The 27,820-nt window shown below is 42.2% G+C and overlaps 1 protein-coding gene across 2 annotated transcripts in view; it reads right to left on the reverse strand.

The window, feature by feature from the left end:
* LOC102299591 (serine/threonine-protein kinase D3) overlaps nt 1-27,820 on the reverse strand; it is a 52,939-nt gene that overhangs the window by 1,270 nt on the left and 23,849 nt on the right. For both annotated transcript variants that reach the window (XM_005929879.3, XM_005929878.3), the window contains exons 3-18: nt 19,600-19,738; nt 17,333-17,464; nt 13,840-13,997; nt 11,508-11,697; nt 11,182-11,259; nt 10,363-10,537; nt 9,776-9,899; nt 8,721-8,798; nt 5,801-6,077; nt 2,077-2,129; nt 1,888-1,960; nt 1,691-1,797; nt 1,268-1,429; nt 1,045-1,143; nt 455-722; nt 279-364 (exon numbers count right to left, since the gene is read on the reverse strand). In XM_005929879.3, the coding sequence (XP_005929941.1) occupies nt 279-364; nt 455-722; nt 1,045-1,143; nt 1,268-1,429; nt 1,691-1,797; nt 1,888-1,960; nt 2,077-2,129; nt 5,801-6,077; nt 8,721-8,798; nt 9,776-9,899; nt 10,363-10,537; nt 11,182-11,259; nt 11,508-11,697; nt 13,840-13,997; nt 17,333-17,464; nt 19,600-19,738 (2,199 nt within the window). The remainder of the gene's footprint in view (nt 1-278; nt 365-454; nt 723-1,044; nt 1,144-1,267; nt 1,430-1,690; nt 1,798-1,887; nt 1,961-2,076; nt 2,130-5,800; nt 6,078-8,720; nt 8,799-9,775; nt 9,900-10,362; nt 10,538-11,181; nt 11,260-11,507; nt 11,698-13,839; nt 13,998-17,332; nt 17,465-19,599; nt 19,739-27,820) is intronic.

Here is a 27,820-nt window from a genome sequence, read left to right on the forward strand (position 1 = left end):
TCCTAAAGGGGGGAATAAATGTTTTACTTTCATTAAGTACTGCATATTCACTGTGAATCCACTGTTTGTTCATTTTATCTTGTGCTTTTATTTTATTGTTCTTATTCTGCAATTGTTTTACTAAGTGTTTTATCTTATTGTAAAGTGTCCTTGGGTGACTTGAAAGGCGCTCATAAATAAAATTTATTATTATTATTATTGTCATTATTAAATCTTTATTTACTTTAATAACGCTCACGCAATACTGCAGACTCTTCTAAGGAAAGCAGTTTGGTTACCTGCAGCCAGGGGTGGCTCAGCGACTTGTCCACGCTGTAGCGCTTCCTCATCTTCACCTGCAGCAGGTTATTAATCAGGTCTTTGGCTGTCGGAGAAGAATAGTCAAGCGGCGTTAAAACACACAAATTGTTACAAATGTGAACATGAATGAACCCAAGTCCAGATGTTCCCTTACCCTCTTCTGAGATCTCCTTCCAGGGGTTGGCTGGGTACATGAAGGCGGCATTCTGGATCTGGTCATTGATGTCCTCATCCTCATTGAAGGGAAACGTCCCGCTCAGACTGACGTAAACGATGACGCCGACCGACCACATGTCCAGAGATCGGTTGTAGCCTTTGCTGCGGAGCACCTCGGGCGCCAAGTAGGCCGGAGTGCCAACCACTGAGCGGCGGAACGACTTCTCCCCGATGATACGAGCGAAACCAAAGTCGCAGAGCTTCACCTGGTTGAGAGGGGGGAAAAATGCAGCATTAATCCACTGGCTCTCCCGTGAGTTCCTCGTCCTTCTAATTTATAATTAAACAGAAGATAGCTGTGGCGGCGACTATCGTTCTGCTCTGGACCCTTGGTGAGATCGGTACTATGAAAACGTCTGGTTCTTGTGGTCTGCAGTGCACTGGTGTGGAGTACTGTCAGACCCAAAGACAAGGCTCCCTGGAAAGCAGCTGAATGACATCAAGGACCAGCGCAATAGCAACCAAGTTCCAACCAATTGCAACACCTGGGTGAGCTGCCTCAGTGTGGGAAAGTGCATTTGTACTAACCTGAGGAAACGGCTCTGCAGAGGCCAGCAGGACGTTCTCAGGCTTCAGATCACAGTGGACGATGTTCTTGAAGTGAAGATGCCTCAGGGCTACCAGGATCTGCAGACCCAACAGTCACAAACTGAATGACTCCTATCAGAGTCCTATCAGACATCCACATAAACCCTGCCTAAGAAAACAGACAAAAAAGTGTCTCCTTCCGCCTGAGCTTTCACGTTCTCACCTGTGTAACCAGGAACTTGGTGAGCCGTTCGGGTAGCCGGCTCTTCTCGCTGGATAAAATCATCTCCAGCATGTCGCCGTGAAGCTTCTCCATGACCACAAACACCTGCTCGGGCGTCTCAAACATGCACTCCAGGTTAACAATCCCCGGATGGTGGAGGTTCTGTCACACATAGGAGACAATCTGTGAAAACCAGATTCCAACTGGAGCAATCTAATGAAGTAATTAACAGTTTTGTAAAGATGTTATCCATTTTTTAAAACTATAAAAAGGATTCCTCAAACATGATGCTCGATTACATCTTAAATATTGTTTGATCACTGCATTCATCGTGGGAAGCCGAGATTGTGAGATTAAAATTTGATTGATTGTACAGCTCTAACTTAATCTCACATTAAATTAATAAAGCTCGCCACGTCTCACCTGAAGTATGGCCACCTCGTTCCTCAGCTGGCTCTCCTGCTTAGTAGGAAACCGCATTTTGTCGATGATTTTGATCGCCACGTCTCTGCCGGTCTTTCTGTGTTTGCCTGCAGAAGATGAGAAAAGAGATCAATTTGATTGTTTGTAATTGTCTGTAATGCATATAAAATATGTCTCATTTTAACACGACCTCTCACCTCCATAAACGATCCCAAACTGTCCCGAGCCGAGGACCTCGTCAGCAAAGATCTGATACACTGAGCTGATATCCTGAACAAGACAGATTAGAGCACCTCAGACTGTGAGAACATCCTTAACTGTGTTTTAAGACGGGACAAATCTGAAATAAAGAGGGAAAAAACATCTGCTTGTGTGTGATGGCTTACCACATTTTCTTGTATCTGGGAGTTGGACACTGATATGCTGATAGACAGTTCCTCTGAGAAGACACAAAATAAAATACATATTTATATATATTAAAAAAAAGGTGAAATCTGCAGGTATTTAACCCCCTTCACTTACAGCAAACACGTGTTTTTTTCCCCCCAACCTCCAAATCATTAAAATCTCATTTCCAACATTTCCTTGTTTATCAAAGACAGAGGTGACGGGAGATTTCCAGCTGCGACAACGATCTCCAAATCGTTTTCCAGATCTCACAAGAATAAAAGCCTCTGTTTCCTGTCTCCTCCTTTCATGGGAGCATTAATTCGGGCTGACACTGAAAGCCGACGGCGCGTTCTGTGCAAAGAAAACTGATGAGCTGACATCGATTTCGGATCGCTGCCCGGGGTTTGATCGGGTCACCCCTCTGCGATCAATACCTGCAGTCTGATGTAGATAGGCAGCCTGTTGATATTTAGGTCACCATGCAGAGCTGATGTAGGTTTATCGAAGTGGGAAGCACACATCTCCAAAGAGTGCTGAGGAATTTTGACCCAGGGATGCAATTCTTTCACTAGAGGCCTGGGAGTTTGCGCATCCGAAACATTCCTAGGACTGCACTCCTGTACACCTTGTGACATTTCCTCCAGTGACGTATCAGATCAAACATACAAAGTGCAAATGCTGGTTTGTGATTTTGTCTTTAGATTTAGAGACTCACCTGAGAATAAACTAATAAACCAATAGCATGTTTTTATCAAATATATTAAAGTTATTGCACAAAAACAGCTGATTCTGAGGGGGTCAGGTTGCTGAGTTTCCATGAAATGAGCCACATGAAAGCGATCCAGGAGCAATTTGTTGGCAATCTGCATTTTCCAGGAAGATGGAGCGTCACAAGGCAAAAGTGAGAACATCAAGTTAACATTTTGGATCCATGGAGTGGAAATTCCCAAGAGCTTAATCCGATCATGAATCTATAATCAATATTTAAAAAACAAAAACAAAAAACAGGTAGATAACCAAGAGCCCCTACACTGTGATCACCTTTGACCGCAGGGATGGATCAGACATGAAAAAACGGTTATTTCTGTAAATACTGACTCTTTTAAATTAACGAAATGCTTCTTCCTGTCTAAACCTGTGCGATTACTGCTGTTCCCTAACAAAGACAAACCCCGACCACTGCAAGTTTATGTCACGTAGATAGAATTTGTCAGATAGAATAACATTTCATAACAGTACAATAACAACAATAAAACGGTTGGACCACTGGAAAAAAAGAAGGATAACATCACATGAAGTCTTTTAATGCTTCAATAATCTCCACAGAACACCACACGACCTGTAAACGCAGCACCAGTGTTTGCATGCCTGCTGATTGCTTCCATTTATATAACTTTGACACTAATGGATCTGCAGCAGAGCAGTGTCATTTCTTTCCTTTTTTTCTTTTGCGTGGGGGTGGATTTCCCTCGGTTATACATGACTATAAAGGTCCAGTGGCGGTCTGTGTGTCTATGAGGTAATAAAACAAAAAGTGGTGTTACATCACCGGTGCATTAACTTATTGATGCCATGATTTCAAAAACAAAACATCCATTTTCAGGAGGAAATTGAAGCTCCGCGTTAATTACTCAACAAGTGGAAAACGCCACTGCTGACTGCGTCCCCTGAAGCGCCGCACTTTTATAACACACCAACTGTGCTCAATAACAGCTAATGCTCTTTTACTTTAATTCCACGAGGTGCATTTAGGTGCTCTAATTTAAAGGATGAAACTTAAGACTCTTATTTTCAGACAAAGAGACAGTTTAACCTGAGATGGATCGGAGCTGAGATGAAGCGGAAAATCCTCTGAAATCCCTTCAATCATGTTAAAATGCCAGCAGACGGCGTGTGTCTGCGTGTGTTTGTGTGTGTTGTGTAACGGTGGCCTCCTAAAACAATATTTGGAAGCTGTTCGCAGGCGAACAAACAAACGCACGTCCATTAAAGCATAAAAAGTCTAATCTGATTTCAGAAGCGACTCCATTACTGTATCAAAGGGCAAAGATGGGCATTAATATAGTGTGCATGAACCTCACTGGGTGTGCCTCCATTATCAAACATCTGCCTTTTATTACATAAAGATAAAATTTAGAAAGATATTCCATCTTTCTAAAAATATACAAACTGACACAGAAAGGTCGTCAGAGGTAGAACAAACCATAACAATGCTTTTCTACTACATGTACAACAAAAGTAGATGCAATACATCAGTGGAAATATCCACAGGCTTAAAAATATGTCTATAAGTATACATACAATGGGGGAAATAATTTATCTCCTGCTGAATTTGTAAGTTTGTTCATTTACAAACAAATGAACAGTTTCTGATTTTTACAATAGTTTCATTTAAACAGAGAGAAACAGAGTATCAACCAAAAATCCAGAAAGAACACATTACATAAAAGTTAAATTGATTCGTGTCATTGAGTATGTATTTGATCTGTAACCCAGCTAGAGTTCCTGCTTCCACAGACTGGCTGTGAGCCAAATGGGCACGCAGATTAGAGTTAGTTAATCAATTACAGATACTCCTGATCTCTCCTTGTTGTGTATAAAGCACACCTCGCTAAAGAACCGGTTTCAAACATTCCAGCCTCTCCACCACTACGGACAAGAGCAACGAGATGTCAAAGAACAAGAGTGGAACAGACTACAAGACGAGCAACACGAAGCTCAGTCAGAAGGTGATAAATGGGAAATGAAAGAAATCTAAAATGACCATCAGTCACCCTCGTGCTTTAGCTCCAAACAAGAGCTTGCCTCACAGGAGAAGCTTGTTAATGACCTGAAGGCACCAAGAAGACCATCAGTAACACATTCCCGCAGTCAAGCATGGAGGTGGAACCATTACGCTTTGGGAATGTTTCTGACTGTACGGAACGACTTTATCACATTGGGGAGCCAATGGACCATTAAATCTTGCAAGAGAACTGACGGTGCTTTCTCATTTTCAATCATTTAATTTAGCTGGAATGAACAAGCCAATATGAGTGTCATGTTATTGGGTTCACTTTTTTGATTGGTTGCCATTCCTCAAGAGGTTGGGTCTTATGTAACATGAATAAATGCAAGACTAATTCCTCAAATATTCTGTTTTTGTCTTTTTACACGCTTGTAAACCACAGAGAGAGTAAAAGAAAGACTGGTGTAGCCACCATGATCTTGGTTTGAAAAGCCTCAAACTAAACACTGTCACGGTCGCCATCTTGGTGTTTTGAGTTGTGTCTGATAAGTCACGGGTTAAATCTCAATTTTTGACCTTAAAAATGACAATACTTCACAAAATTAATTCCTAGTTTGTTTTTTTCAGTATAACCTGCAGCTAGCATAACATATCTACTGAAGTCATAGTTTAAAAAAATGAGAATGTTCCATTACAGCAAGACCCACCGCCCCCTGCTGGCCGTTAGAATAAATGCAGGTTTATGACACTTCTATATTTATTTAGCCATTCAGTTCATGGTAGTATTGAGAGCTTGAAAAGAAAATGACTGGACTTTTTTGGGGGGGTTTCGTTTGTTTGTCTGTTTTGGCTATTAACTTCTACATTGGCTTTTCAGACACAGCGGTCACATCCGTATTTTTTTACACAAAACTGAATTTCCTGCTGAAGGTACAGAAGGAACAGCCAAAAAAAAGAACAGGACCAAAGACTAAAGAGGGTCCGTTACTCACTGTGATCCTTCCCCTGGCCTGGCCCCGTGCCGACGCTAGCCTTGGGTGTGACGGGCATCAGCGCCTGTCGGATGGCTTTCTCCCAACTCTGCCCTACATCCCGTCCCACGCCAGATGCTGCCAAAGCTGGGTTGTGGTAGAGGCCACCGTTGTCCTCCCCGACGTAGTACACCATGCTGCCCGTGATGATCTCAAAGCAGTGTGGGTTGCTACCCTGAGGCAGTCTGCCAAAGTCTTGCGCCGGCTCCACCTGCAGGATCTCAGACAGGGGGATCTCCTATGGAATAAAAAAGAAAGCTTAAATCCTGGGTCTTGTGGATGAAGTAATCTAAAAAGGTCCCTTTAGCCTGAACTTGAATTTCGGCACTTATAGAACATATCTTCTCTGATTTGATTTTATTCTTTAAGAGTCAGAATCATCCATGAGGTCTTGAAATTATCCAGAGGGCTCCATCCTTGCACCTCTCCTCTCCTTGCTAAAACTAAGGCACTCTTTGAATGTCAGTGTTTAAAACTTCTCTTCCTTCCTTTTCTGGCAGAGTGCAGAAACCCTGCACCCCTCCACAAACCCTTAACCATGCCAGATCAAACATTTCAAAAAGAGCGATTGGCTCAGTGGTGTCTCCACGCTCCTCGGACTCATTTGAACATTTTGCCAAGTTCACCCCGAGCCACGCCCTCCCATCACCATCTTTTCATCCTCTGATTAAAAGGCAGGACGTGCCTTAGAAGCTTCGGGCACTTGGCAGCGTGGCAGTGAGCCAAAGAGGCGGCAGGGAAGCGACCCGACATCTCCAAAAACCACCACAGATCCCCCACCCTCCAACCACCCCACCTCCCCGGCCTTGTGCTCCATACCTCCTCCCTGGCTTTCTCTTCAAAGGAGGATTTCTGCTGCGCTTTGTGCTAAAGGTCAACAGGTCGGCGGCAGGCGCGAGATAAAAGGACGTGAGGTATGAGAGAGGGAAGTGATGGAGCTGCAGCTGAATTCAGTGATCACAGTTTTCAAGGAAATTATTTAGTCCAACTTGGAAGTTCAAAATTGGATTCAAAAAATAAATAAAAGCCACAGATCTGCACTGTCATTAAAAACACATCAGTGAGCACACTGCTGCTAAAGTTTACAGGCACTCGTCATGGGCATAAATGTCGTGGTAATTTGGGTCTTTTAGTGACTTCTTTGAACTGTTGCTTTTCCAGTTAAGTGACTGTGCAGCATGCATCTTTAATAACTTTAAAAACAAGAATTATGAGCTTGAATTTATTTTGGATTTTCTCTCATTCACACATGGTCAAAAGTCTACATACGGGCTCAGATATAAACATCACACCCAATATTTAGCAAGTTGACCAGAGTTGGTAGCCACCAACAGGCTTCTGGTTCAATATGAATATTTGACACCTTTTATTGGCAGAATTGGTAGAGTTCATTCAAACTGGTTGGTTTCCTGGCATGGACATGGCTTTAAAGCATAGCCCACAAATCTTTCATGGGGTTGAGGTCGAGGATTTGTGAAGCCCATTCCAGAAGCTTAAATTTAGCCTGTTTTGTTTGAACAGCTAATTGTATCCAAGTTTCAAGCGTCTATCTGTGGATTTGAAGTATTTTTTGTTTATTATTTCATCTACTTTGGCCCAGAACATGATGTTACCACCGCCATGCTTTACAGTAGGTTTGAAAACCTCCCCTTTACTTCTCAAACACCTCTTATCACTGTGGCTCTTTATCTTGTATAAATCATAAAGTTTTTCTTCAGCAGTTATTTGGCGTGTCCATGTGGGCAGCTGGAAATTTTAGTCAAGCTTGATGGTGCTGATTTTGGACAGGGGGCTTCTTTCTTGGTCAGCAACCACTCAGTCTAGTGACGTAAAACTCACTTCACTGTGGACAGTTCATGTCCATCATCCGAGGGTGACAGTTTGGGTTTGTCTTCCCAACCTCACCAAAGTGGTGACATATCCAAACAACAATTTTTTGAACAATGATCTTGAATCTTGGATGACCTTTTTAGATCTTCACTGAGTTCTTTGGACTTCTCCATGGTTTTGAGTATTTCAAACAAATCCTTTTATGCTGGCAAAGAGGAACTACCAGTTGAAGCCAATTGTGATCACCAACAGTTAACAGGCCTTAGCAACGTGAACTTAAGACATTGTAGAAACATCAGCACCACTTCTTAAAAATATTTGAGTGAGCGAATGTATGTTTGTCCTTGGATTAAAGAAAGTCTAAAATAAATTCAAACGTATGCACCCAGTTCTTGTTACAATCACAATGGGCGATCGTGGCTCAAGAGTTGGGAGGTTGCCTTGTAATCGGAAGGTTGCCGGTTCGAGCCCTGACTTGGACAGTCTCTGTCGTTGTGTCCAAAACCCGTTGCCTACTGGTGGTGGTCAGAGGGCCCGGTGACGCCAGTGTCCGGCAGCCTCGCCTCTGTCAGTGCGCCCCAGGGTGGCTGTGGCTACAATGTAGCTTGCTATCACCAGTGTGTGAATGGGTGGATGACTGAATGTGTAAAGCGCTTTGGGGTCCTTTGGGGTCCTTAGGGGTCCTTAGGGACTAGTAAAGCGCTATACAAATACAGGCCATTTACTGAAATGGCCAGTAAATGGCGCATTTACAATGCCAGGTGCATTATTCAATGTCAGTGTTGGTACAACAGATATTTTTAGTGTTTCTTTGCCACCTTTCTTTAAATATATTAAGTTACATTATCAACACAGAGCTTTCAACCAATGATAGACAACCTGCTCTTGGAACAATTACAGTGGACAAGCAGACAGTGATGTGTGTTAATGTCTTATGAGGTTCATGCTGTGTTACGGTATGAACCCGACTCCCTCCAGCTCTTCTCTTCACGTCGCTGCTTTGTTTGGCCGAGCAGCTGAAACTAGATCCGGGGCTCACCGGGTCTCCTACCTTGTAATACTTGGCTCCACTTTCATTCTGAAACAGAGTCAGACTCTTGCTGTCCAGCCTCCAGTAATGTCTCTTCCTCTGCAAAGACAAAACTTGTCATTAGGGAGAATGCTTTGAATCTGAGTCCAGAGAGAAAATAAAAATCTTTAAATCTCTTTTAGTTTCCAGTAATCAAAGACTTTCCTTTGAGGTTTTGAGTGATGGATATAAATGGAAATATCTGAAGTACAAGAAACCGTTTCAAACAGTACTATATGTAGGACAGAGTCTTTTTATTGGCCAATAATTTAATTCCCTGGATGACAATAGATGTGTTCACCTGATGCACTTAACTGCTTGTTCATTTCTAATAGAGCATTTGCATGTAGAACATGTTTCCAGATTGTGTGGATATATACCAAAATCCAAAGCTCAGTGATTAAAATGGATTTAATAATTTCTGCACTGACTTGATGAAGCACCTCGAACTTCCAGACTGCAGTGCTAAAGCTGACGTAGGTTATCAGTGCCCCGTGTTTGTTCATCTCCAAAAACTACCAAGCTGAAATTTTTGAAATTTGGCAGTGAGGTAGAGCAAATAAAAAAGGAAGAACGTTTGAAATTTTGGTGCAGATTAACATCACTTTTATTACATTTTCTAAATACGACGCTGGGATTAGTGACGGCTTTGCCTTTCTCCCAGTAACTCCTACAGCGAAGCACATTATTGAAAAATGCTATTCACATTAGCCAATTAGTGCTTACAGTGTAATGTACAAATTTTATATTTGCATTGTGTTTCATATGTTTTGTGTGTGAATATTGTCTATAAATGTTTTAGCTTTTAGTATTTGTGTCTCTTTTTTGGAATTTTTTGCTGCTCCTAAGAGCTTTTAGCCAAAGCCAAAGGATTAGACTGGATTGATATTTTTACTTAATTATAAAATGAATTCAGATATTTCCTGCTTTTGTTGTTGTTCCTGCAAACAGACCAGCTGTGTTTGTCAGGCACCCAAAGGCCTAAAAAAAAGCTCAAAAGACACCTTAGTTTGTCTGTGTTTTGTGCTTCATCTCACCAGGTTGTCACGGTTGGTGTAGTGCACCAACCAGCCTTCTTTAACCACTGTGGAGCTTTTTCTCTTGGTGTGTTTGATGGACTGGACCACACGCATCAGAGGGATGTTGCTGCTGGTCGACGGGCTGCGTGAAACCAAATAAAAACATGCAAAGAAGCATTTTAAGGAAAAAAAGCCCACACAAAAATACAATACTAATGAGAATGTCAAAGATTCAAATAAAAAAATAAAATGCATGCAAGTCTTTGGAGGAGTTCCTTCTTTTCTGTTCTCTAAAGCTCTAGGCTCTCTTAACACTGAACACACTCGTTTGTTGTAGATTTCGGTTACAAACCACATGAGGGTGGAGCCATGCTTGTGGTTTATTGCTGACGGGGGTAAAAACATGCCATCCAACACTGGACCCCACTTTGAAATTGTACCGTATATCCGAGAGAAATCGAACCTGTTCACATCACACATATCATGATCTCTACTTATGACAAAGCATCCAATACTGAGGCTCAATAGATTTTCTCATGAGGATAAATTAAGATTTTTATAATGCTATTTTAAAGCCCGTCACCAGTTCCAGTCGTCTGCTTCACCTGATCGTTCTGACCGTCTCGTCATCCTTCTCGCAGTCTGTGCAGGGACCCCCGAAGAAGATCTTGTCTTCGGTGGACTGCTCGTCCTGCTCGTCCATGCTGTGACCTCCATCGCTGTTCACATCGCAGTCCACCTCCATCGTCGCCTCTGAGTCCATACCAGGACTGGCTGGCTCTGAAGAAACAGGAAAACCATGAGAGCCTGGGAACAGGTCTTAAAACTTCCAGCCCGAGATTTCACTGAGCTGCAGTTCCTCTAATGGCCAGTAGGCGTTAGGTGTAAAATGCCAAAGACTTGAAATGAAAACGCTTCTCAATCCAGTTTCAGTGTTAGTCATTTTAATTATTATTTAAATTGCAGTCTTTTATTGTTGTATGGAGGGCGTATGTTCCAATGAATAATAAAAAAGGAAATCAGATATGGTGTTACAGATAAACAGTAGCCAGGGTGGGAACCCATTTAACTGTCCATTTAACGGTTTTGTTTTAGCCTCTGGGCACAACTGTGACTGTTTTATGGAATCTGGTAAAGCCAACTTCCTGTTCCCTGCGCTGGTCAGAAGAACCTAATCGCATAAACTGTCATGAGATGGCAGCTGACGGCTTTGAGATTGCATTTCCTCCTTGATCTTCTCTACCTGTATGAAACCAAAGTGTCCTCAGCGGTCAATAAAAATCCAACAACAGGAAGAAACTAAAAAGAGTCCAAGAGCAAATCTCCCGTCCTTTGCCTACAGCGTCAGAATCTGTCTGCAGATATTAAATTTTGCCCATCAAAGGTTCCAGATGATTAAAGCGGTAAACGTGAAAACGACTCACCTCCGTTAAAGTCGACCTCGCCCAGGCAGTCTCGAGGTACTTTGGCTGCACATCTCTTATGGCAGTTAAATTTACAGTCTAAAAAGCAAACATACAAAAAACATATTAAACATTTTAAACTTCTTGAATAACCATGTGACGAAGAGTAACCGACGGTTCCCACAGAGTACTGCAGAGTCTCTCCACACACTTCACAGGGCGATTAAGAAAAGAGTGAAGGAAGGTTAGGACTTCAGAGCAGATTGAATATCTCTGGAGTTTGGACTGTTGGTTTCTCTATTTTCTAAGACTTTCCTGTGTGTGTGTTTTTGCGTGTGTGTCGTCACCTTTGCATTGCAGGCCCTGGCGGAAGAGGCCCTTCAGCAGGCGTTTGCAGAACTGGCAGATGGTGGGACGGGTGTAGGTGTGGACGGAGAAAGTGTGGGGGACTTTCACCCGACCCAGGACCATCTTCTCCATCCAGATGGGCCGGCCGCTCAGCAGGGAGTTGCGCTTCATGGCGCCCAGAAGAGGGCGCTGCAGAGGGGCGGAGAACAGAAACAAAAATGCGAAGAAGAAATAGGATTTATTTTTCTGTTTATGCTCAGATTTCCAAACAGAGAGCAAACTGACCAATAACACTTCAGTAACTCATTTTAGTTTGTATTTAAATTTGTTCTTCATGTAAAAACTAATCATTAAAAGACATCACGCTTAGACGCTGGAGGCAGAAAGTGCTTAATAATTCCTACCCTTATCTTTTATATCTGTAGGGCACTGCCACCCTGGAATAGACGACTTCCACCAGGACAGAAATGTTTTTCATAGAATCAAAAGTGATCATTGAGAACAGCTTTAGCTTCAGTGACCTTTCCTCTCCCAGCAGGGCTTCCAGATCCTCTGACTGATGAGGTCAAGAGTTCAGATTTTATCTCAGTTCTTCTGCCTCTGGCAAATCTTCAGTTTATAGTATTTTGTACCGATACAGAACCAAGATGTCTGAACCATCTGTGGATTCAACTTTCAAATATAAACAACAAATGATGCAGTCTTCTTTTTTTTCTCCATTTTTATGCAAGTTCTTTTATTAATTACCACAAACATCCTGAAAGAGGCAATCAGCTGAATCTGGAAACAGGCGAGCCTGTTATGTTGTTGCGCTCATGCATGCGCAGCTTCACGTGGGTGTTGGCAGACTTATCTACTGATTATCACAGTAAAGGTGCTCTGTGTTCATAATGTCAACAAGAAGCACAAATCTGTGCTGAGGTGACTCACTCTCCTAGCATCATTTACATTTAAGGGAAAAGTATTAAATTTAGTTTTCTTTGTTCTTTTTAAATGCACTTTATGAGGTTGGCAGTTTGCCCTCCTGAAGCTCCTTCTAACACACAATCTGCTGGAGCAACTCGGCCAGCTTGCGGGTCAACAGCATGTTCTTGTTAGTCTAAAAAACTAACTCTTTATAGCAATCTACTGACCTCGAAGGAGAGGTCAGAGGTCAAACGTGACATATATGAGGATTTTTGTAAACCATTATGTTGGCCGGAAGCTTTTGGTGGATGTAAGCCAAATTTTAAGTTTTATCAGAATTCATTTAAAACTTTTCAAGCTCTCGTGTTCACAGACAGAATAACACACAAGCACACAAAACGCTTCTAAAAACATGAATTAGTGTAGAGTTTGTTCTGCGTTGTGCTGTATGTGTCTGGATTGAGTCCACCATAAGGCTAACACGCTGACACACAACTAGACACTCTCACGCCCACATCTAAAGCCAACTAACACTCAATTAACCTAACGAGCGAGCGTTTGGACTGTGGCGGGATCACGTAGCTGATCTTTAGGTGAAAGTTTCCCTCGTTTTTGGTCTTTGATTGATGTTTTTTTTTTTAGTTCTAACTAAAAGGAAATGAAAGGAGTAGTCAGAGCTTCAGAGGTTGATCTGAAACATCAAATTTAGAGATTTGCTCAGTCATCGTGAAAGCGGCGTACAGACAAACTCTTTTCCATCCACGAGAACAAGAACAATGACTGTCCTTGTACAGCATGCAGCTTGCAGGGCACTGTCCTGGCAGGAGCAGGAAGCATGTGACACAATGGGCCTGAATTAGTACAGAACAGTTGGATAATCCACCTTCTCACTTCACTGATTCACCACATGTGCATGGACCTCTAGACCTCCTAACAAAGTCCAAATTATCTGAAATGTCCATGAAGAAAGCGAGACTTCTTTAGGATCTGCTGCCTGAGCGTGATCACACATCGGGTCTCTTAAAGGAACAGTTTCTTTCTGGGATCTGTAAAATCTAGCTTGGCTGTTTGTTAATCAATCAGACTAACTGATTGCACAACATGCTGCTCGGGTCCACTCAGGTCAGATACGTATATGGGTCAGGTCCCCCTCTGATCTGTGTGCTTGCTCAGCCTGTGAGAATCTGACTGTGACTCTCTCTGCTTGTTGGCTTGAACCGGATGGAAAAATCAAGCGGTTTGCCTCGAGCCATCAGACAGAAAGTGCATGTGTGTGTGTATGTGTGTGTGTGTGTACTGGGGCTGCACAACTGCAAGGGAAGTCTGTGCATACATTTTAACTCATTCAAAAAAAACAACAACCAAAAAAACCAACTAAAATGAATACGACTAATGAGTGATTTCATCCGAGCGCAGCAGACCCACCTCCTCCTGCAGTGCCGGGCTGAAGTCAGTGGAAGGTGGACGAGCGACAGACAAGGTGGCGCCTGGCAGGGAGACGTTTGACAGTCGCCTCTTCCTCACGCCGCTGCAGTTGTTGGGGATCTTGAACGCACACCGCTTGTGGTAGTTCTGTCCACATCCTGCACAGGAGAGGAATCATTATTAATCATCATTAAGATTCACAGTTCAACTGAAGTTCTGATCCCGAAGTTAATAAAGGAACCAAGTCCGACCCATGGCCTTTGGGAGACACCCCCAGTACCTCCAGCTCTTCCAGGATGAGACCAAGGCCCTCCCCGGGAGGCATCCTAGTCTCACCCTCTCTCTAAGCCAGAGCCCCAACAACAATTGAGAAAGATCATATCTATCATTCATATCTATGATTTCATTCTTTTGGTTTCACAACCACAGATGAGAGTAGAAACGCAGATAAACCTGTGAATCAGCAGCTTTGCTTCCATGTTCAGCTGCTTTGAATCTCTGGCTCTCTTCCACAACATGTTTTTTATCCTGTCTTCCTTCTCTCTCCCCAACCAGTCGCGGCAGATGGCCGCCCCTCCCTGAGCCTGGTCCTGCTGGAGGTTGCTTCCTGTTAAAAGGGAGTTTTTCCCTTCCCACTGTTGCCAAAGTGCTTGCTCATAGGGAGTCGTATGATTGTTGGGTTTTTCTCTGTATGTATTATTGTAGGGTCTGCCGTACAATATAAAGCACTTTGAGGCGACTGTTGTTGTGATTTGGCGCTGTGTAAATAAAATAAAATTGAAAATTGAATTGAACATAAATCTCTGGTCTTGTGCTGCAGGAGGGTCATTTTGTAGCTTTTGTGGCTAAAATGTGCCGAGACTAAACCTCAGGAATGCAGATTCTTGATAAAACACGGCAGGGCCAAAGCAGAGCATGAACCTTTTATTTTTCTTACCAAGGAAATTTTAACCCTTCAGGCAGGGCCGGGCTTTTAAGTCCTTTCTGTCCATTTTCTATGCAAAACCAGGTTACTCAACATCACTGGCTTATATGAAATATGGTTACGGTTCAAATTAACCAGTGTAGGGTCATGCGACGACAGCACAGAGTACCAAGTTTATAGCACATCTGGTCAACAAGCTGTATTGAATTTAGATGCCTGCTCACAACTGGAGCACAGACTTCATGAACAATCTGTCTGTACGAGTAAGGCCAAAGTAAGGCCCATTATTTATCAGATAAATGCATTAAAATGTGTCAAAGTATTAATTTACTCTTCTAAAGGTTCATTTATGCCCAACAATCTTCTCATAGCCAAATTATCTGTTTAAAAACACGGAATTTATTGAGTCCAGGATGTGGTTCAGAAAGCTGTTTACAACATCTGAAGCTTAAATGTGCAGGAAAAAAAAAAAGCTAAAATTTTCTTCCATCAAGGTTGTTTTTCTATTTTTTTTCTGTCGCTTCAGGTTTGGGAACTTTTCATTTTTAACCATTTCAAACGTACAAGCGGAAGCCAAACATCAGCTGCTCGGGTGTCTCTCTGCTCGGCATCACAACAGAGCGCCGAGATCAAAACGTTAAAGACAAGACTGTCTGAAAAATGACTGAAGGAAGTCGACGAGCCGCTGCAGCTTTAAAATCAGGTCTAAAAACCAGTGTGTGAATATCCGAGTGTGTGTATGCCTCTTTCTTTCTTTTTTTTCCCCCTCGAGGTGATGATTTGGTCAGCGTGGACGTGGTGGAAACCCGAGAAGCCACCACGTGTTACCTCAGGGAAAATAAAACTTTATGAGACGTGTTAAAGCAAACATGACATCATTGTGAACTCTGATGGAGGTTTAAACAGTCGAGTTTTATAGGTTTGAAGGTCCAGTTATCGGTCACTCAGAGGGAATAGCACACAGCCTGCCGGACCTCTATTACATCCCTGCTGAATCACTGACATCACTTCCCATCTTAATGTTTAAATAGTGAGGAGCCTATTTTAATGCACACACATCCTGAAAAGGATTTCTGATGACTAAATCTGAGACTTTATGCTCACGATCGTTAGACTGCTCTTAGCAGGCCAAGTGAGATATTCCAAAACTTTTTCCAAAATTTTCCAGTTCCTCCTGGGAGACTAACCCAAGGTGTTCCCATCATCTCTCCAGTGAGACCTGGATCTGTAACTCTGGGTCTTCCCACACACCCAGATCACCCGAGCTGGCTTTTTGGCACAAGAGTGCAATGGCTCTATTCTGAGCTCCATCCAGAGGACTGAGCCCCTCACCCACTGAGCCCGGCTCAGCCCACCCACTCACAGAAGCTCATTTTGGATGCAGGCATTTGCCAATCATTTGTTCAGTCACTAACCAGAGCTCATGACCAGGTGAGGATAAAAGCAGTTCGGGACAGCGCCCACACTGCTGCCAGTGCCACAACGACCTCGCTCCCTCCCCTAACTCCCTCACTCGGGGCTAAAACTGTACCTCAACCCAAGAGTGGTGGCAGAGAACCACAACCTTTAATGTGCTGACTCTCATACTGCTTCACCAAACCCCAACTCAAACACCAAACCAGATCCCTGGCAGGGTCCAACACTCACTTTGAACATGCAGCCGGCACAGCCATGAAATTTTTGCTACCAAAAATTTTTTTTGCTGAAAATTGAGAAAATGAGACTTAAATGTAAGCCAAGAACTGAATTCAAACACTAGGACAGCATCTATATTTTCTACGTATTTGCTTCTCTGTTACTTAGGGTTACTTAGGGCACAAATATATTTGTTTTGTGGTCATTTTTGGGGCAATTTTTTGTGTGAATTCATCTCCAAAAACTCATCTCTGGCTCTACTAGAGCGGCTTTGCATGTTTCATAGTTCAAAATAATCCTGTTTATTTTATAGGGAGCCTTGGTGCAGTGCCTGTTTTGTTTTATTCAGCTCCTCCGTCTGTAAGCCCACCTGTCTCTTCCTTCCATTAGAAAATGTTTTGTGGGACTAAATGTTCCGACCACCCTTCCTTGAAAAGCGTTTCTGGGAATAAAATTTCCTGGCACGGAGAGCTCTATCGGACCCCTCGCACATCCTCCATCTCGAGTATGAGCTCTTGCCTTCCGGCGGGAGACGGCGAGCCTAAAATGCAGACTGAACTCTTTTTAAAAATTTATTTTTGCCCACTTCCATTAAGCATTTAAATAACAGCTTTTTTTTTTATGTTTATTGGGTCTTTGGGTCTTCTGCCACAGCACACAGAAAAATAGTCAAAGACTCTAAGGGGACAAAGTACATCACAGCATATCAGAGGAAAAGTTCTGAGAGTTAGAGCTGTGGGACTAACCCCTTCCTTGAAAAGAAATTCCTGGGACTAAATGCTCCCGGAATAAAAATACCTGGGATGTAAAGTTCCTTGGACAAAACTTCTAGCCACTGTGTTAGAAAAACAGTTCCCGGGACTAAGACTTCGGGGTTCTCTGAGCAGAAACGGACATGTCAGCAGCCTAGAAGCTTCCTGAGTGCTTCCTCACCTTCACATTTGAGTCCCTGTCTGACGAGCCCCCACAGCATCTCCCCACAGTCATCGCAGAAGGCCGGTGCCTTGTAGGAGTGAACGTACAGAGTGTGAGGTCGGATCTGGAAGTCCTCCTCTGTGGCGAGAGCTGAAACAGAAACACACACGCAGTCAGACTATGACTGTCTCTGTGGGAAGCTTTCCACCCGCACCAGGAGATGGTCCCCCAAAACGATGATGCTCGGGCTCTGAGCGTGAGCGTATCAGAATTACAATCTGACAAATGAATTTATCGCTAGAAATGGTCACACATACACTAAACATCAATGTCTGGCACGTCTTTCAGGGGTTACAAAAGTAGAAAGCCTCACGTGTTAGTTGTACCCTGAAGTATGAGCTGAAGTTACACAGGATTTAAAATATGCAAGTAAAGAGAAGAGAAAAGTGTTTAAATGAGGATGAACTTTTCAAGCTAACACATAAAAACATCTTGTTATTGGATGTGTTCTTTGCACTTTCAACCTTTAATTATTGCATTTTTTGAAAATGTTTCCTCTACTTTAAATGTAATGTGTATGTACTACATATATACACAACCACACAGACCATTTTGTGCTGCTTGTGTGTATAAAAGCTGGAAAACAACTCAACTGAGCAGCAAGAATCACACTAGAGCCGGTTTCATCTTGATCGCTTGGCGCTCTGGTAGCAGCTCGAATGGTAACAGTGAAATAAACCAGCTGAGCGCTGCAGGGTTTTGCAGCAGTAGCAGCGAGAGGTGCACGAGGAGGAGGAGGAGGAAGTGGTCGTGGGTTTGCAGCCTGTGCGGTTGCGATACGTTTTCACCCTCCTGTGTAATTTAAACCTGGCGCGGCTCTGCGTCTGGGTGTTCGGCTGTAAAGGTGTCAGTTTTAGTTTTCACAGCCCAACATGTTGACACATTTCAGGAAGTGACAATCCTATGCACAATATTATGTTTAGAGCGAACGGGGGTGACCCAGGGAGGCGGCGCTGGTGGAGAGGAAACGAGATCTGTGCCAGCCTCATTTTACCCGGAGGATACGAAACTGATGCGAAAATACATAATAAAGATACAATTTAAATGTTTAAAACTTACCTTTGACTTCAGTGTGAAACCAAATACACGGTTAGGCAAATTTGATTCATTTAATAAACGACCGTGTTTTTCATTAAGATACATTTTAAACAATTATTTTATTCTTACTGCTGATTTTAAAGTTAATCTATTTATTATTAGCTGGAATCATTTTTGATTCTTGTTCATACCTTAAATGGTCCTGAGCTCCCAAATATTAAACCATGATTTATAGAAAATCCAAAAAAAGAAATCCCACAAAAAACGACAACATGCAGTTGTAAGTGTGTCTTCTGTTTCTGCAGCATGCTTTCTTTCTTTACTCATGCTTATCTCATTAATGTCTGTGCATCTTTCTAAGCTGTAGCAGGCTGAGATCTCAGCGACATCATCTACTTGTCTGAAAATAAAGAACTTAAAAACTGGGAAAGACTCAGCAGCTACCAGAGGAGGACATACAATGATTATTGACAAAAATGTGAAAGAATGTTATTTATACAGGACATGCTCAAGCATGAAATTCAGAAAAAAGAGAAACCTAAGGTACACTCAAGAGAACAAGAAAAGGGGCATTCAGTCTAAATAGAAACACTAATAAAAGCACTAACGGGACAATAAAAGCTGGACTCTATCTCAGTCTGTTTCTAAACACTCCAAGTAGAAAAATTACACCATTTCAGAACTGAAAACAGGAGAAGAAGAAGTTGAAACAGGAAACAAAGCAGTCACGCACGTTTTCGGCATTTTGTTCAAATGCTGCAGCGATCTTGCTCTGTGCCATCTCAGCATCTCCATCCTCGTGCATTGATGCATCATGTAGACACTGCTACATGTGTCAGGTTACAAAAATCAGGAGGTGTATGACGAGTCGAAACACCACCACAAGTGCACCATGGGCCTGCAGCTGTGACGACATTTAGCATAAACTCCCTGCAAGGCCGCAAACTGGCTGGCACGGGGTGATCAGTTACAGCAGATCAGCTACATTTAAACTCCGACGGGGCAGGATTGGAGTGATGGGTTGTGGATGGGTAGGGCTGCAGTATTTCTGGCTATGTATGCACACTTGATTCCATCACTACTCGGAGTTTTGCATGTTTGATAAATGTTTTTTATCAATTCGAACATTATATCCACCTGCTGAGGGGGAAAAAAAAGAAAACGGACTAAAATTATTCATTCCTTACCAGAGAGCACCACCTCGATCAGGTCGCCCTCCTGGATCTCCTCAGCGGAGATCAAACGCTGCAGGATGTTGTCTGAGCTCAGGTCGTGACGGAAGAGCAGGATCTTGTCGTACATCCCAAAAAATCCACATTCAGGAAACTGAGGAGGGAAAAGGGGAGGTGTTATTGCTCAGAGTTCACGTCCGAGCTGCAAAAGGTTAATGAAAGAAACGACACAGACACACGGGTAGTGTTAAACGTGCTGCGCTATTCAAATGTTTTAGGGACTCTAGGTGACTGCATTTGTGCCCTCACAGAGAAAACTGATCATTCCAAAACAGTTTGAAAGAACAATTATCCAGAAAATTAAACAAAGAAAAACAGAAAGCGATACATTCATGCAACACTCATAAAAATCAGTCAGGCACAGTCGTAGCCTCATGGTGGTTTTACATGTTCACCTGACTCCTGTGGTGTGGTGGTTGAGTTACAGACCACATGCCCCCCCCCCCCAGCTTCCCCTTCTGCTGATCGCTACAACATACAGCCGAATACAGACTGTATATAAAAGACGGACACATCCACTGTGACATTACCCATTAGTTTGAACAGCAGTTTTGAAGCCTCAATTTTGGTTTTATGTATGCTGGATGTGCCATTTTTAATTTTTCACTTGCATGAGGTGAGCACAGTTACTCAATAGGGTGGAGTGCTGATTGATTAGTTAACAAATAATTTTAGGATTTCACCCACTGGTGCTTTTTTTTTTAAGAATCAGTCTGAGGATTTCAGGTATCACCAACTTAGCTTTTGAAACCAGGCATCGTGAATAAGAGTGGATCTAACAGTGACACCGAAGGACATTACAGTTTACACTGTAGTGACACTACAGCCTACCCTGCTTTACTGTCCCTTTAGAAACCAAGTGCCAAAACTGAGAAGGTAAACGTTTTATTCAATAAGACTTAAAATTAGTGACCGAGACCATACAGCCATCAGGAAAGTGGTCACTTTATTTTTGATCTCAGTAAAAAGTAAGGTCATTTTCCTCTCATGTCTTTTTAAACCAGAGCAGGCGCCCCCTGTTGGCCAAGAAATATTGCTAGATTAGCTTAATGGCTTCACTTTACACAGAGCCTTCAGGGCAGCTTTAAGTGGTAACTCGTTTCCAACTAGGAACTAGCTAGCTTTCAAAATAAAGCAATCTAACATATTACACCACTGCCACCTGCTGCGGCTTTTATCCTGCGGTAGGTTTTTAAAATTATAGCCCGAGGGGAAAACCCATCAAGTATGACTGAAGAGGAGGACTCATTCATCATAATCTGTGCAATGAAAGAGATAAATGGATAGTGACTCTTAGACATAAACACATGTAATAAAGCACTTTTTACACTCAGGCGGGCCACTTCCTGTCTCGTTTGTGGGATTTTTTTCAAAAAGTTCTGACTCAGTGTTTGGAACAGTTAGCAGCAACTGGTCTTTCAAAAATAAGACCGATTTTTAAAAATAACAAATTTAAAATGAGCCTCGTAATATACTTGGGTAATGTGTATGTGTGGGGATACACTGATAGTAGTTAGTGTCTTTATATTTTGTGCCATTCTGAGCACTAGCATGCAAAACAGGAGATCATCAGTGAATAAAGCACCTAAGAAGGTTTTGTTTAAAAGAGAATGAACTTTAAAACTGGTGCAGGAAACCCAGATAATCAGTAAATATGATTTTAGTCCTTGAATATAAATTTAAAGTGTATTAGGAAGAAGAACACCAACATTTACGTCTTTTATTTGAATTGCAAAGTTTCTGTGCTCTATTTGTTTTACAGCCGCGCTGAACTATCTGTAAAAGAGCTGCTCTAGCCTGCTGACCTTTGACCCCTTTCAGTGAACTATCATCAGTTTATTCTCACTGCAACAATTTTTCCACTTAGATGGAAGTTTTTTTTGTTAAAATCATGACCTCATCGCCTGTTGTGGTCCGGCTTCTTTCCAAAGTCAAAGATTACTTAACCTTTCCGTATGAAGAACAGATGACAAGTGATGAAACAAATTCACAGAAACGCCACACTGGGAAACTACCAGAAGCCCACAGCAGCTGAAATAGGTAGAATTAAATCAAGAATTAGATTTTCTGCTGAAAAGCATGAAGATTCCTCAGCAGCTACAGCTCCTTTTTCTCTTTTAACAGGAAGTTTACAAATGTTGTGGTGACAGCTCCACGTTTGGGTCACTGTCCATGTCTAATGCAAAGCCGCTTCTCTGTTTAGTTCCCAGACCAAAAAAAAACCCCAGAGAAAATCTAATGTTTGAGTCGGTGCTGCTTTGCTTGAGGCACAATGCCTCTGCAGGGGGGGACAGGCCAATAATCTTTCGTAAAACTTTCTCTCAATACTTGTTATTTGAGCATTTAGTCCATATAAGGAAAATGGACTAAATGTAGTGCATATTTACATTAATGTGCATTTGATCACCATCATCATAATTAAAGAACATTTGAAAATACATCAAAATACAGTCTGAAAGTTTAAAAATACAATATCTCAGGCTTCAAGCTGCCCTGAATGCTAGGTTTCAGACGGTTTTTTCTACTTGGCTCTGGATGTCAGTGGGACCGGATCTCTTAAAGGTGGAATTTATGGCTCAGCAGGGGATGACCTGTTTACATGCAGAGAGCTCCGCAGTCAATGGAGAAATTTGTTTCATGCTTCTTTCACGCCTGGTGACCGTTATTCAGGCCCCCTTGTCAACCAATCAGCATCAGGCAGACGCATACGTCATCTGCTTCCAGCAATGCACAGTCTGGACTTTTGAGAACTGCGTGGGTTATAACTTCTCTCTGCTTGTTGGATAAACGGTAACATGTACGCAAAGAGACATTTGTGGGACCATGAACTCCTTTCTGATTGGTCATCTTAGGTACAGAAGTCCCACCCACCTGCTAATCAGAATAAAACTGGCTGAAAGGGGCTCATTTCAGACCCATATTAGATAAATAGGAATTATTCTGAAGCGTGAATCATGCAAAGCTACCCTAGTAGAGTCCAAGAATGAAAATTAGGAGCTGGAACTAGAAACATACTGTTGATTGTTTGGCCTGTTACTCCACTTATCATTCAGATGGTGCCTAAAACAAGCGATGAATGAATAAATAAAAATCCTGGTTTTAGCAGTAAACTTAACTTAAATATTTGGACAGAGACAACTTTTTTTTTCTAATTTTGGTTATGTACATTACTTCAATTAATTTTGAATGAAACAACTCAGTCTGAAGTGCAGACTTTCAGCTTTAATTCAGTGGGTTGAAGAAAGTGATTCAAATACATAAAAATGTGAGAAACTAAAGCGTTTTTTTTGTTTGTTTTTTTTAAACACTATCTCTTCATTTCACGGGCTCAAAGTAACTGGACACCCTAACTAACTGAAAACAAAATGTTAATTTTTAATACTTGGTTGAAATCCCTCTGCTGGTAATGACAGCCTGAAGTCTTGAACACATTGACACCACACCGCTGTCGTGATGAGGTTTGTCTCTTTACTGTGGAAATGATTCTGCGATCATCCACCACTGCTGTCCTTGGTGGGCGTCCAGGTCTATTTGTATTTCTGAGTTCATTAGTGCTTTCTTTCTTTCTCGGGATGCACCAAACTGTAGATTTTGCCACTCCTGCTACAATAAACCCTTCATCCGATATACAGTCCTGATCAAAAGTTTTAGACCACCTGAAAAATGGCAAACAAATCATATTTTGCATGGTTGGATCTTAACAAGGTTCCAAGTAGAGCTTCAGCATGCAACAAGAAGAAATGGGAGTGAGACAAAACACTTTTTGAGCATGCAATGTATTGAAAACAACACTTAAACTGAAACAGGCTGTTTTACAGCTGATCAGAAGTTTAGGACCACACCTCCAAAAAACCCATAAACCCTTCAAAGCAGAAATCAAAGTTCCAACCATGAACTCAGTAATGAGTAGCTCCACCGTTTTTGTTGATCACTTCAAAAATTTGTTGCGGCATGCTTAATGCAAGCGCTTCAAAGAAGCGAGTGGGAACATTTCTCCAAGTTGTGAAGACTGTCTGGAACTGTTGTCCATTTTTTTAACTACCCTTGCCATCCATCCCCAAAGGTTCTCAATTGGATTTAGATCAGGAGAACAAACATGATGGTCCAAAAGAGCGATGTTATTCTCCTGGAAGAAGAAGAAGAAGAAGTCCCTCCTCCTGTAGTCACTGTGTACTGTAGCGTTGTCCTGTTAAAAAAAACCCAGTCGTTACCACTCAGACGAGGGCTCTCAGACATGAGGGATGCTCTCTGCAACATCTGGACATAGCCAGTGGCCGTATGACGTCCCTTCATTGTTCCACTGAAGGAAAAAGCACCCCAGACCATTATGGCGCCCCCTCCACTGTGGCGCATAGAAAACATCTCAGGTGGGATCTGCTTGTCATGCCAGTAACGTTGGAAACTGTCAGGACCATTCAGGTTACTTTTCTCATGAGGAAAAAAACAAACAAAAAACCTTTCTTCCACCTTTCAATGTCCCATGTTTGGTGCTCTCTTGCAAAGTCCAAACAGTCAGTTCTGTGGCGTTAAGGAGACGAGGCCTTTGAAGACGTTTTTTGTTTTTGAAGCCCTTCAGTCTCAGATGCCGTCTGATAGTTATTAGGCTGCAGTCAGCACCACTAACGTCCTTAATTTGGGGCGAGGATTGTCCAGTGTCTTGACAGACAGCCAATTGGATCCTCCAGCTCAGTGCTGGTAAAAATTTTGGGGGGTTTTCCTTGACTTTTTTGTTCCATAACCCTCGGGATCATTTAAGAAATTCCAAATGGCTGTCTTACCGAATCCCACCTCAGCAGTGACAGCATGCTGTGAGAGACCCTGCTTATGTGGTTCAACAACCCGACCATGTTCAAAAAGGAAACGTTTATTTGCCTTTGCCATCAGAACATCAGGACAGTGTGACCACCTGAGAGAAAATGAAATTTTTTTGCACAGATTTTGCCTTTTAAGGACATGTGGTCCTAAACTTCTGATCAGCTGTAAAACACCCTGTTTCAGTTTAAGTGTTGTTTTCAATACATTGCATGCTCAAAAAAATGTTTTGTCTCACTCCCATTTCTTGTTGCACGTTGAAGCTCTACTTGGACCTTGTTCCAACCATGCAAGATATGAGTTTTTTGCCAGGTTTGAAGTTTAAATAAATGCATACTGACTTAATAAAGACACGCCCATACATTTGTATGAAATCAATATAAGTTACAAAGAAACACCAACACATGTAAAAATGGAACTTCTCACTACCTCTCACGACTTTCTCTGTTTCCTTTTTGTTATTTTCTGCACAATTCCTGAGAAACAATGACATTAACTTCTCTGCGACACGACATCTATAAGTAAAGACTTCATTTAAAGGAAACGTGGCAGTGGTTTGGCAGGTTTTATTTCCTTAACCATACAGCGTATATACCTCACTGCTGGCCATTTTGATACATGAGGTTTTCCTGCTTTTGAGAGCACAAACTGTACTTAACGGCACCCAGACTTCACTCACAGCTGGTCCTGCAATAAGTAAAGATGTACATGGTGTTTCTCCTAATTGCCTGTATAGTGTATTTAAAACACTGTAACATGGTGTTTTTAATTTTCCTTTTTATTTATATCATAATTCACGCGGGTGAATAAAAGTCCATCTCAAATCTTCTAAGTAACTTGATTAGTGAGGAAATAAGGAGCTAATTTGAAGAGTTTGTGCTCTTGCAGCTTTGTGAAGGGTGTGTGTGTTTTTGTGATAAAGTGTGTGTGCAGTGGATTTGGAGTTCAGCAGCTTCTGCAGCCTGCAGACGGAGCAGGTGGAGCAGCTTCCTGCTGAGCTGAGCAGGATGTTAGCAGCGTGCAGAAAGCATGCAGTGTGGATCCTGCAGGCCGCTGTGACAGCAGGAAACAACCCAACAGGTGACGAGGCACAAGCTGCGTGGATCACGTTAGATGTAAAACACACACACACACACACACACACACACACACACACACACACACACACACACACACACACACACACACACACACAAAGTGCATCATGAATTATGGCTGAGGTCTCGTCACTAATACCCTGCAGTCATTCGCCGTGCGGCTACACACTGCCTCTCAAAAAAAGAGAGATGCTGACAGTCAGAAACACGGGAACAGGACGGTCTGATCAGGGACACGATAAACAACAACAACAACAACAACAACAAAAAGCTGTAGAAACTATTTGGTGTCTGAGTTCTCACGCTGGCCTATTTGTGATGGGCACATCCTCCGAAAACATTGCAACCCTGATCCTTTTGTGGCTCTTTGTACTTGCTGTCAAAAAATTTCAATTAAAAACTGTTTTTAAACTTGTCTGCTGGAGTCAGGGGCAGTTTATTCCTCGATACAGTTGCTGCAACCACCAAGGCCCTAACCTTGGACAACCAGGGGCACCTCATCCTCAGCATTCCCGTGGAAGCACTTAAAGTTAAAAGGGCAGAGAGGTAAGGAGGCTGAAACCCATGCAATGACTTAAAAGCAAGCAATAAAATATTAAAAGCAGTTGTAACACTGACAGGATTCTAGTATGAGTGATGTGTGGTCATGCTTTTATGTGCTGGTGGAGAGCTGCAGGGTTTTGGACCATCGAAGGCGATATTTGTTTTCTTCAATGGTCAACCACTCAACTCTGATTAAAGGGAAAAAAACAAGACAAAATAACTGTTACTGATCAGTTATTACTTTCTAAATTTGAAGCTAAGTAGGTTTGGATTGTGTTATAAGAGCTCTGCTTTAGCTCGTTGTCCAATAGGAGGAAATAAAATTGTGTCTAGAGGGCATGGAGGACGATGCTGCAGTCACTCAGCTGGCCTGATGTTGTTTCTTTAATCAGCAGAACAGGTTTCAGTTGCACGTTCATTCTTTAAACATGACAAAGCATCATTAGATTAGACAAAGTGCTCCTCTCTACATCAATATTGATTTAATACATAAAACCAATTAAAAAAAAGAACATTTCTGCACATTTATGGCTTTATATGTTTAGTTGTTTCATTGTCATGCAGAAGCACTCCTCCTGCATGATTCACGGTTTGAATCTTGGTTTCAACTGCAGTTACCTCACACTGGACAAGTTCATCAACTTAGCTGAAGCAAGCGTAGCCTCTATCATGGAAGGTACCAAGCTTTTATTTTGGAATTCTGCATCAATGACGAGTGAGCTATAGCTCTAACCGTGACAAAAAAGTGTGTCGAAAGACTGAGCAAATATCTACGCTAAATTTACAGTTTAGATATAGAAAGCAGAGAAAATCTTTACTAATATAAAAACAATAAGTGAAAAGGTCGTGAACTTCTGCTGGGCATGTGTCAGCTCCTCCTCCGTGTCTGCATTGCTGTTCCTTATTGATTTTGCCACCTGAATACAAGAATATTCAGCCAGATGTTGAATGAGATAACAGCCCGTGGGCCAGTATATAAAGGTGGACTCTGACACTATAGAGCATCATCAGCTTATATTCAAGTTGATGACTACTAACCTAACTATGACAATGGACGATTGGCTGCATGTAAATTTTACCATGGACGTGCACTTCCTGTCTGGCATGTTTTTATAAAAGACAATTCACAATATAACATAATCAGATGCCATCAGCAACATGCCATGCACACTCCCAGCTTTGAAATAATCTCACATCTTCCTCTCCCATCCTGCCTAAGAATGACGTTTTCACACATTAACGTTTTATTTTCTCCCTTTCCTATTTCTACTTTCACCTCACAGGCATTAATCATACGTCATATGAAACCATGTTTAATACGAACTTACTGGAACAGGAGATAGAGGCCCCTTTAATCAAACCGAATGAAGCATTTCAACTTTTTATTTTTGTTTTAAAAAAGCTTTCAGAAAATCACCTGGACCAAAGAAACCTCTGAAAGCAGGACTAAAGCAGGAAGCGGACTGGGTGACTGGGTGAGGTCTGAACCAGAAGTGAAAACACTTCAGATCAGCTGCCATGACGATGCATTTGGTCTCCATCCAATTGTGTTGGATATGGAGCCGTCAGCTGACGTTTGCTCTGAGGTGAGCAGAGAAGCGCACTGAGAGGACCGTTAATGCACCAGAGTGTGTGTTTAATACACACTGATCCTCTCTTTATGGGTAATCCTCCATTAACCGGGTTTACACACACACACACACACACACACACACACACACACA

Source organism: Haplochromis burtoni, unplaced genomic scaffold (genome assembly GCF_018398535.1).
Source record: "Haplochromis burtoni strain Fernald_Lab_line unplaced genomic scaffold, NCSU_Asbu1 Contig_126, whole genome shotgun sequence".
NCBI classification, from domain to species: domain Eukaryota; kingdom Metazoa; phylum Chordata; class Actinopteri; order Cichliformes; family Cichlidae; genus Haplochromis; species Haplochromis burtoni.